Raw genomic sequence first — 10,683 nt, forward strand, 5'->3', positions numbered from 1 at the left:
ATAGAAGTTTAAACGAAATAATTTCAAATTTTTTATAGAAATAGCATTAGTTTAAATGAAAAGTAGTAAATGCAATTTAATTTTGATTTTGTAATTCAGCCTTTTTTATAGAAACCGCAGTTTTATGAGCTCTTTTCGTACCATAGTCAATTCTATCACATATGCTGAATGCAATTACAAACCGGTTTTTCTCAGATCTTACAGATCAAAATTCTTGAGTGTGGATTGGATATATTGAAAAAGTACCTACATTAAAATAATTCGAAAGAAGGTAAATGTGTTTCTGCTATTGTTAGCAAATAGTATAGATATGTTTCTGAACTTTTAATACAGTTTTAAATCATTCTGTAGTTCTACATGGTAACAATTGTAACAATACCACTAACAATTTTGATATTTCTGTGCAATAATGTGGAATTTGGTAACATGTTAACTTAACTTTATAGAAGTTTAAACGAAATAATTTCGAATTTCTTATAGAAACTGCATTAGTTTAAATGAAAAGTAGTAAATGCAATTTAATTTTGATTTTGTAATTCAGCCTTTTTTATAGAAACTGCATTTTTACGAGCTCTTTTCGTACCATAGTCAATTCTATCGCATATACTGAATGCAATTACAAACCGGTTTTTCTCAGATCTTACAGATCAAAATTCTTGAGTGGGGTTGCAGATATTGAACAAGTATCTAAATTAAAATAATTCGAAAGAAGGTAAATGTGTTTCTGCTATTGTTAACAAATAGTATAGATGTGTTTCTGAACTTTTAATACAGTTTTAAATCATTCTGTAGTTCTACATGGTAACAATTGTAACAATACCACTAACAATTTTGATATTTCTGTGCAATAATGTGGAATTTGGTAACATGTTAACTTAACTTTATAGAAGTTTAAACGAAATAATTTCAAATTTTTTATAGAAACTGCATTAGTTTAAATGAAAAGAAGTAAATACAATTTAATTTTGATTTTGTAATTCAGCCTTTTTTATAGAAACTGCAGTTTTATGAGCTCTTTTCGTACCATAGTCAATTCTATCACATATGCTGAATGCAATTACAAACCAGTTTTTCTCAGATCTTACAGATCAAAATTCTTGAGTGGGGATTGGAGATAAACATGTTAACTTAACTTTATAGAAGTTTAAACGAAATAATTTCAAATTTTTTATAGAAACTGCATTAGTTTAAATGAAAAGTAGTAAATGCAATTTAATTTTGATTAAAGCTCTTTTAAAATATACAAAAACTACTTATTTAACACAAAAATTTCGTTTTTAATGACCACCAAGTAAAGAAAAACCACACGGAATCAGGCAACTGAGTATCTCAATCCCAGTAAAGCTCTTTTAAAAGATACAAAAACTACTTATTTAACATAAAAATTTCGTTTTTAATGACCACCAAGTAAAGAAAAACCACACGGAATCAGGCAACAGAGTCTCTCAAACCCCTAAAAGCTCTTTTAAAAGATACAAAAACTACTTATTTAACACAAAAATTTAATTTTTAATCACCACCAAGTAAAGAAACACCACACGGAATCAGGCAACTGAGTCTCTCAATCCCCGTAAAGCTCTTTTAAAAGATACAAAAACTACTTATTTACAACAAAAATTTCGTTTTTAATAAACACCAAGTAAAGAAAAACCACACGGAATTTGGCAACTGAGTCTCTCAATCCCCGTAAAGCTCTTTTAAAAGATACAAAAACTATTGATTTAAGACAAAAATTTCGTTTTTAATGACCACCAAGTAAAGAAAAACCACACGGAATCAGGTAACTGAGTCTCTCAATCCCCCTAAAGCTCTTTTAAAAGATACAAAAACTACTTATTGAACACAAAAATTTCGTTTTTAATGACCACCAAGTAAAGAAAAACCACACGCAATCCGGCAACTGAGTCTCTCGAACCCTGTAAAGCTCTATTAAAAGATACAAAAACTACTGATTTAACACAAAAATTTCGTTTTTAATGACCACCAAGTAAAGAAAAACCACAAGGAATCCGGCAACTGAGTCTCTCAATCCCCGTAAAGCTCTTTTAAAATATACAAAAACTACTTATTTAAAACAAAAATATAGTTTTTATTTACCACCAAGTAAACAAAAACAACACGGACTCAGGCAACTGAGTCTCTCAAACCCCTTAAAGCTCTTTTAAAAGATACAAAAACTACTGAATTAACACAAAAATTTAGTTTTTAATGACCACCAAGTAAAGAAAAACTACTCAGAATCAGGCAACTGAGTCTCTCAAACCCCTAAAAGCTCTATTAAAAGATACACACACTACAAATTTAACACAAACAATTGGATTTTACTTACCACAAAGTAAAGAAAAACCACACGGAATCAGGCAACTGAGTCTCTCAATCCCAGTAAATCTCTTTTAAAAGATACAAAAACTACTTATTTAACACAAAAATTTTGTTTTTAATGACCACCAAGTAAAGAAAAACCACACGGAATCAGGCAACTGAGTCTCTCAAACCCCTTAAAGCTCTTTTAAAAGATACAAAAACTACTTATTTAACACAAAAATTTCTTTTTTAATGACAACCAAGTAAAGAAAAACCACACGGAATCCGGCAACTGAGTCTCTCAATCTCCGTAAAGCTCTTTTAAAAGATACAAAAACTACTTATTTAACGCAAAAATTTAGTTTTTAATTACCAAAAAGTAAATAAAAACCACTCTGAACCCGGAAACTGAGTCTCTCAAACCCCGTAAAGCTCTTTTAAAAGATACAAAACTACTTATTTAACACAAAAATTTTATTTTTACTGACCGTCAAGTAAAGAAAAACTAAACGGAATAAGGCAACTGAGTCTCTCAATCCAATTAAAGCTCTTTTAAAAGATACAAAAACTACTTATTTAACACAAAAATTTCTTTTTTAATGACCACCAAGTAAAGAAAAACCACACGGAAACAGGCAACTGAGTCTCTCAAACCCCTTAAAGCTCTTTTAAAAGATACAAAAACTACTGATTTAACACAAAAATTTAGTTTTTAATTACCACAAAGTAAAGAAAAACCACACGGAATCCTGAGTCTCTCAAACCCATTAAAGCTCTTTTAAAAGATACAAAAACTACTTATTTAACACAAAAATTTCGTTTTTAATGACCACCAAGTAAAGCTCTTTTAAAAGATACAACGAATGACCACCAAGTAAAGAAAAACTACACGGAATCAGGCAACTGAGTCTCTCAAACCCCTTAAAGCTCTTTTAAAAGATACAAAAACTACTTATTTAACACAAAAATTTCGTTTTTAATGACCACCAAGTAAACAAAAACCACACGGAATCCGGCAACTGAGTCTCTCAATCCCCGTAAAGCTCTTTTAAAAGATACAAAAACTACTTATTTAACACAAAAATTTAGTTTTTATTGACAACCAAGTAAATAAAAACCACACGGAATTAGGCAACTGAGTCTCTCAAACCCCGTAAAGCTCTTTTAAAAGATACAAAAACTACTTATTTAACACAACAATTTCGTTTTTAATGACCCCCAAGTAAAGAAAAACCACACGGAATCCGGCAACTGAGTCTCTCAATCCCCGTAAAGCTCTTTTAAAACTGTGACAAGCTAAACCACGACAAAGCACTACTCTCGTGGAACTCAATCCCCATTTAACTCAACCCCCGTACAACTGAACCCCCTTGTAACTGAACCACTGTATAACCAAAACCCCCGTGTAAATGTACCCCCTATAACTGAACTCTCATGCAACTCAACCCTCCAAGCAACCCATCTCCCTCAAAACACTTTTCAGTCATTTCTCGTTAAATTGACAATACGCTCCAAAACATCACTTGTGTATTATACAGTACATAATCATGGCATCTCCTCCAATTCACAAATCCCATTACCCCTTTTTTTGCAAAGGTTAATCAAACATCTCCGATTGTAAAAGCATGAAAAAATTTTCCACTCACTAATAACCCCTTTTTTGCAAATGCTAAACAAGAAAAAAAAACTGTCTGCTTTTCAAAAACTTTTCCGTTAAAACTCGAAACAAGACGCGCTGGTTTTATAATACAGGTTTAATTAATTGCGTAAATCTCTTGGCAAAGATGTAATGACCTCTAGAATAGAATACCTACCAGAAAAACCTGTTTGGTATGGAGGGGCCATAGAAGTATAAGGCTATGTGAGAGGATACTCACTCTCTTTGAAAGGGTGTAATGCCCCTGTAGAATAGAAATACCTACCAACAAAACCGGAAGGAACATAAAGTCGTAGAAGTATAACTTAGATTACTACTTACAGCTGCTTAAAGGGGGTGGAAGGGACAAAAAAAATCGTTTTTTTCTTTTTTGGCAATTAGGAAGCTATTTTTACACTAAAATGCTAAAAAAAATCGCCGAACAACATGTCCAAAATCCGAGAAAATCGCCCTCCGAGAAAATCTTCTGGGGCTGCTTAAAGGGGGTGAAATGGGTGAAATTTTTTTTCGATTTTTGTTATTTCTGTACGTACGGGGACTCGATTCTGGTATAAATCAACTAGCTGAAACCGGAAATGATGTTACTTTTATTGTAACACGTCTGTAACTTATATTAAACTATAAATAAGATTTTAATAACTCCATCGCAAAAATAAAGGAAATAGCTTTTCTTCCGAAGTGTTAGAAAGAACAGATCTATGGAAAACTGAAATACTTCAAACAGCAACACAGGAAAATCTCGAACGGCAATTTAAAGTAGCAGAGAAGTACCCCACTCTTTGTTGCTTCGCTAATCGTTGGAAACCTGGTTATCCAATGAGAATCAACCGCGTGAAGACCAGACTGCAGAAAAAGTGAAACTATAGGCATAGACTCATAGAAACTTGAAAAATCATTCTTATTATCGGCATCTTTTACAGTTGGAAAACAAAAATATTAACACGTCTATATATAAATCACAGTTTCGATAATCATCATTTTTAGATCACATAATATTGAGAATCATCATTTCATTAATGAGCACTACAAAAGAGCACAACCACCGTTATTACAAAACACTAAAATTCTTCTTCTCTAGAGATGTTGGTTCAGAGTTATTACAGCTTGTTCCCATGCACTCTCCGCAAGCAAGTGTGCAGGGCATGCCATTCTTACGGCAAGTGCATCTGGCCGTATCACAGCCTGATTTGCATTTGCAGCGGATAATTTGAAGAAGACTTTGAGGAGCTGGTTTCTTCTCCGTCATTACTAAGATATAACTATCAGCAGCCTCGCTTTTCCATTCCATTACCTGCAAATACAAGCGAGAAGAATGGAACTTCGCAGCTGAGGGTGTGGGAGGCATCTGATCAGGGTAGACAAATGCGGAAGAGGAAGCGAGCTTGGCCAAGAACAGACGATGTCTCAAGGACACGAGAGTTTCTTCAGCCTTTCCTTTATAAATTCTCAAAAGAGCTTGTTCACCAGCTACAATGAGCTCATGTTTCGTTGCCTTCGAGTCCACAAAGACCTTAGCGGCCTCACGGAAAGACAGATCGGACCGGTACAATGACAGTCCGACAGATTTACCAATTCCTTGTAATCTCGAAGTGGTCTCACAGCCTAGGAACGCGTGCATAAATAGAACTGCACCACACATGTCCCTTAGTTTTTCTTTTATGGAGCAAATATTCCATAGCTTATGTTCTTTTAAAGCTTTCGTCTCGGATCTGAAATACTGGCCTTTGTGGGTGGCAGTGCATGATAGAGGCGAAGGATAAGGAGGTCAGTGTCGTTGCCGATGAGACACGTCAACTGAGTTCTTGCATTATGAATGGTTGTGGTTGCAATCAGGATATCTGTGTCAGTAAAGGTATGTTGTAACAAACAACCTGCTGAGGACAATTTTCTCCTACTGCTAGAATTATCCGCTGCTCTTTTGTGCAGTTTTGAAAGAACTCTTCCTTCTTTCTTGTTAACTTTGTTGTACCAGTGAATTCTACCACTGGGCGTGGAACCCTGGAACGTTTGAGCTGAGCCATACCTTTCGTCGAAAAAACCATTGTCATATCCATCAAAAACTACCGAAGCTTTTTCAAATCTAGTGGTGACATACTTGACGTAACTTTCGCAAATGAAGTCAAATGTAGAGTTGGGTTGCCAAGTCAATTTCTGGAGCAGCCAGCCACCGTCAACGACATAGTGGCACGAGTCTAAGCGCTCATCCGAATGGTCCCCTGACGCCTTTCGAATTGCGTTTGACAGAGATGGTTTGTTGGCAGGACGCAGAACTTCATAGGATCCAAAAAGGGATGGGGGATACGTACAACGCTTATACGACAAAAGGTCTCGAAGATCGAATTCTTCCCGGTTCGCCACCGTAGCTAAGCACTGGAACAGAAGCCCTTGATATACATGAACCAGTTCATCATCTATGTTAACAGCTGATTTGGATGCCATTGTAACAGCCTTGTCTTTCTATGCTTAGTCTCTCTTTTTCTAAAGTCTAGTTTTCACAAGTTTGCTTCTCATCAGATAACCAGGTTCTCGACGACTAGCGAAGCAAAAAAGAGTAAGGTACGTCTCTGTTCCTTTAAGTTCGATATTTTCCTGTATTGCTTTTCGCAGGCTGTTCGAAGCATTTCAGGCGTCCATTGATCTGATCTTTCTGTAAAACTTCGGAAGAAAAGCTACTTCCTTTATTTTGGCAATGGAGTTATTAAAATCTTATTTTTTGTAGTTTAATATAAGTTAGAGAAGTGCACATAGCCAAGACCAGGCCCGGATCGACTGTACGTGGGGCCTGATTGGAAGTTTTTGCTTGTGGGACCCACTGTATATATTAAATTTTGGTACTTTTGTAGAAAGCGGTAAGACTATTGCGAAAACTGATACAGATTACCAGGTACTTATATGGGACGCTGTATACAGATAGGCATTACAAAAGGTTTCTCACTGCACGAACTATATTTAAACTTTATTTGGTACAATCCCATTTTGCGGGCCTCTCTAAAGAAGTCCAACAAGAGATGCTACAGTCAAACGGCAGAGACGCTTTGAAAAAACCCGTTTCTACAAGATGATTCAAGATACCGCCGAGAGAATTACTTTGTCTAGCGTGGTTTTAATTGCGTATACGATATTAAACTGTAGTTTTTTGGAGTTTAGATGGGGAAAAAGGTACCTAGGTTACATATTTAATATATGCAATGCTTTGCCCCCCACCCCACCCCCCTAATGAGCAAATATATAGCCCAAATTTGTTTCTAAACTATTATATAGTCATCCTATTTTATTATTTCATTTGCATCAACCAAACTTGACTTTTAGAAGAGGCCTGCATTTGGGATAGTACCCTTTATTTTTTGGGAGTTTAGGGGGACTAAAAGGTACCTAGCTTAGGTTAGGTTACGTTTAATATATGCTGTGATTTACCCCCCCCCCCCTAATGTGCAAATAAATAGCCTGATTTTGTTCATAAACTATTATATTTTCATCCTATTTTGTTTTATTTCATTAGCATTAACGAAACTTCAATTTTCACACACTTTCCGCTTTCTAGAAAAGTTCCAAAATTTTTAAGTAAAATTTAATATATATATATATATATATATATATATATATATATATATATATATATATATATATATATATATATATATATATATATATATATATATATATATATATATATATATATATATATATATATATATATATATATATATATATATATATATATATATATATATATATATATATATATATATATATATATATATATATATATATATATATATATATATATGGGGGGGGGGGGGGGGGACACACACACACACACACATATATATATATATATATATATATATATATATATATATATATATGTTTCATTTGATCCTGCATTAGGCAGCCATATTTTTGAAAACCCTAGCCAAAATATACTTTTTGATGAATCTGCGCTTATTAGCAATGACCTAGGCATAAAGCAGGTAGTCCGAGAATCTACCTGCTTAAGAACGTGTAGCAATAAGAACATGTTTTTAAATTATTTTTCTTACATTTCATTGAATTGCCTTGTTTTACCTTACTTTTTATCAGTCCTGGTTGAACTTCGCTGAAGTAAGGATGCTAGGACTGCTTTGAAATTTTTTTAATTTTTTGTTTTATTGGTCTCAATCTGTTGTGAGTCTTTTTTCTTTTATATATTTTTGTCTTGCTGAGGACGGCCCTTGGACATAGGGCCAAAATATTCATTCAAATTATCTCCACTGTCTTGCAAAAAGATTTCCCTATTGTTCTTCGTGCTTTGGTTGTTTGTCCCGATTTAATACGAAACCAGCTACTAACCTCATTTCCTACCTTAACTGCAACAATGTTATTCTCGTGCATGACACTAATCCCTTTAATGTGTTTATCTGGTATACCATACATGGATAGGACTTTCGCTAAAGGTCTTCTTTTGGCTGAATCAAACTCTTGTTCATAATCTATAAAACTGAGAACTAAAAGGGTCTAAGGATCCAAGCACTTCTTAATTATTAATCTAAGAGTGGTTGACACATTCTCTCCCCTTTCTAAAACCACAGTGTTCTTCTCTTATAGCTTTATCTACATCATCTCTAGGTCTAAAAAGTATCATCATATTATGTAATTCAATTCCTACAGAAACCAAGCTAATGTCTCTATTATCACCATACTCAATTTTATCACTTTACCTTCCCCTTTTTCAAAAATCATATTCATGATCTTCAGTAATTTATTTCTATCTTCACAACCACCATATTTAAAAAATTCATTTACTCCACGATCAGCACCTGGGGCCTTATTACTATCTAATCCTTTTAGTAATGTTTCTAATTCTTCCTCGCAAAACACATCTTCCTTCACTTCCGTGTCACACACTTTTTGATCCTTTTCTATAAACTTTAAATAATTTCTTAAACCACATTGCTTTTCCATTTACGAAAAATTAAGCAAGAAAAACGGGTTTTAATTTTATTAAAGCAGTGAATTGATAAAAACAAATTAACCACTTAATTAAAAAACACTCCGAATATTTTGGCCCCACGTCCGGGAGACTTTCTCAACGGAAAGAAAAGGAGAAAAACAAAAAAAATTCTTTAAAAAATAATATACATCGAAATACAACAGAACTAACACACGAATAGAGAGAGAAAAAAACAAAAGAAAAGAAATATAAATAAATAAATATGATTTAAACTCACATCTTAAATAACACTTCGATTCACTGGCAAAAACGAATGTCTATAAGGGTACTATTCGTCTCCTCACAATCAATGGAAATCTACCAAAGAATGAAGATTGTATTTATACTTGAGCAAAACAATAAAGGTCACCTAACACCCGGCCCATAACCCATAATTAAATTTCACAAGTTTCACAAGTTATTCGGAGTTATTAAGTGTTTATTTTGTTGTTATTTATTCACTGCTTTAATAAATTAAAACCAGTTTTTCTTGCTTTTTCTATAAAATTTCCTTTAAATTCATCACGGTTTTACCACATTCTCCTAGTGTTCTGAATTAGATCCCCAAAGTGATCTAAAAGTTGTAAGAAAGGTTTATTTAAACCTAAAAATGGTACGTTATCGTAACATATTGCCCTAATTGAGTTGAATTATACATAGAATACCTTTGGTATCTTCCATTGTTCCTAGAGCTTGATCAATAACATAAACATAACTGGTTGTCAAAACAACGTGAAGAAGAGGAACAGCCGCTAATTGTCAATTCCATGCGTAAGATGTGATAGAACCGCGCAAGGAAGAAATGTACACATCCAAAAACACTTGGATGAAAATGATTATGTTACAACAAGTTTCTATAGATTCTGCTGTACAAAAAAAATACTAACCTCTTGTTAAATTCTGTGTAACGTCTGAGACATATCACAGTTACACGTATTGAGAAAAGAGTCAAGATATATAAATGACAAGGCCATATCCAGGGGGGTTGCCGGGTATGAACCCAACCCCCGAAATTTTTGCCAGACTCGTAAAAACGTAATAAAAATGCATATAAACAAATTTTTAATGTGTTTTTCAGTTTTTTTGTACCCCCCCCCCAAATAACTCCGAACAAAATCCTGGATACGCCCTTGTGAATGATACGTTTTTCCTTGATATTAGCCTCATGCTTTACTATATATTAAATAAAGTAAAACTCAAAACGAACAGAAATTAATCCGTATATGAAGAGTTGCCCCCTCCTCAATACCTTGCTCTTTACACTAAAACTGTTATCACTTTAAAAAAATCTTCCTATTCTAATTAAACACCCCCTGTGTTTCAATAGCCTTTATTGAAAAATGGGATAAACAGCCAAACTTTAGCGTAAAGAGCAAGGTATGGAGGAGAGGGGAACACTTCATATACGAAATAATTTATGTTCGTTTTGAGTTCTAATGTTGCTCCTTGCTTTCAATAAAAAAAGGCTTATTTTTTTTATTTAATTTCTGATAATTTTTCAAATAATGCCGGTTGGTCTGGATCACCCACATGGAATATAATCCCCCCCCCTCACGGGAAACTCCTCCGTGGAAGTTTCATCCAACGTAAAGTGCACCCCCCCCTCCCCGTCAAATTTCCTCCAGACAGTTCCATCTTCGCTGAAAATCCCCGCTCCGTAAAATTTCTTGCGGACGATTCAGCTTGAAAAATTCTCATTAGCACACTTTTATTTGAAAAAGACATTAATTTCTATTCGGTTTCTCAATCACTC

The 10,683-nt window shown here is 34.0% G+C and overlaps 1 protein-coding gene across 2 annotated transcripts in view; it reads right to left on the reverse strand.

Annotated features, from left to right (window-relative positions):
- LOC148951314 (cytidine deaminase-like) overlaps window positions 1-9,647 on the reverse strand; it is a 43,923-nt gene extending 34,276 nt beyond the window's left edge. The window contains exon 1 of one of the 2 annotated variants that reach the window (XM_089090231.1): window positions 9,596-9,647. In XM_089090231.1, coding sequence (XP_088946357.1) covers window positions 9,596-9,611 — 16 coding nt within the window. In that variant the 5' untranslated portion in view covers window positions 9,612-9,647. Of the gene's footprint in view, window positions 1-9,168; window positions 9,225-9,595 lie in introns of those variants that run through there. The other variant, XM_089090232.1, reaches the window with a different exon arrangement.
- Window positions 9,648-10,683: the final 1,036 nt, after the last annotated feature.

The sequence above is a fragment of the Artemia sp. Qi Xiang Cuo genome, chromosome 6 (assembly GCF_049724085.1).
Source record: "Artemia sp. Qi Xiang Cuo chromosome 6, ASM4972408v1, whole genome shotgun sequence".
Taxonomy (NCBI): Eukaryota; Metazoa; Arthropoda; class Branchiopoda; order Anostraca; family Artemiidae; genus Artemia; species Artemia sp. Qi Xiang Cuo.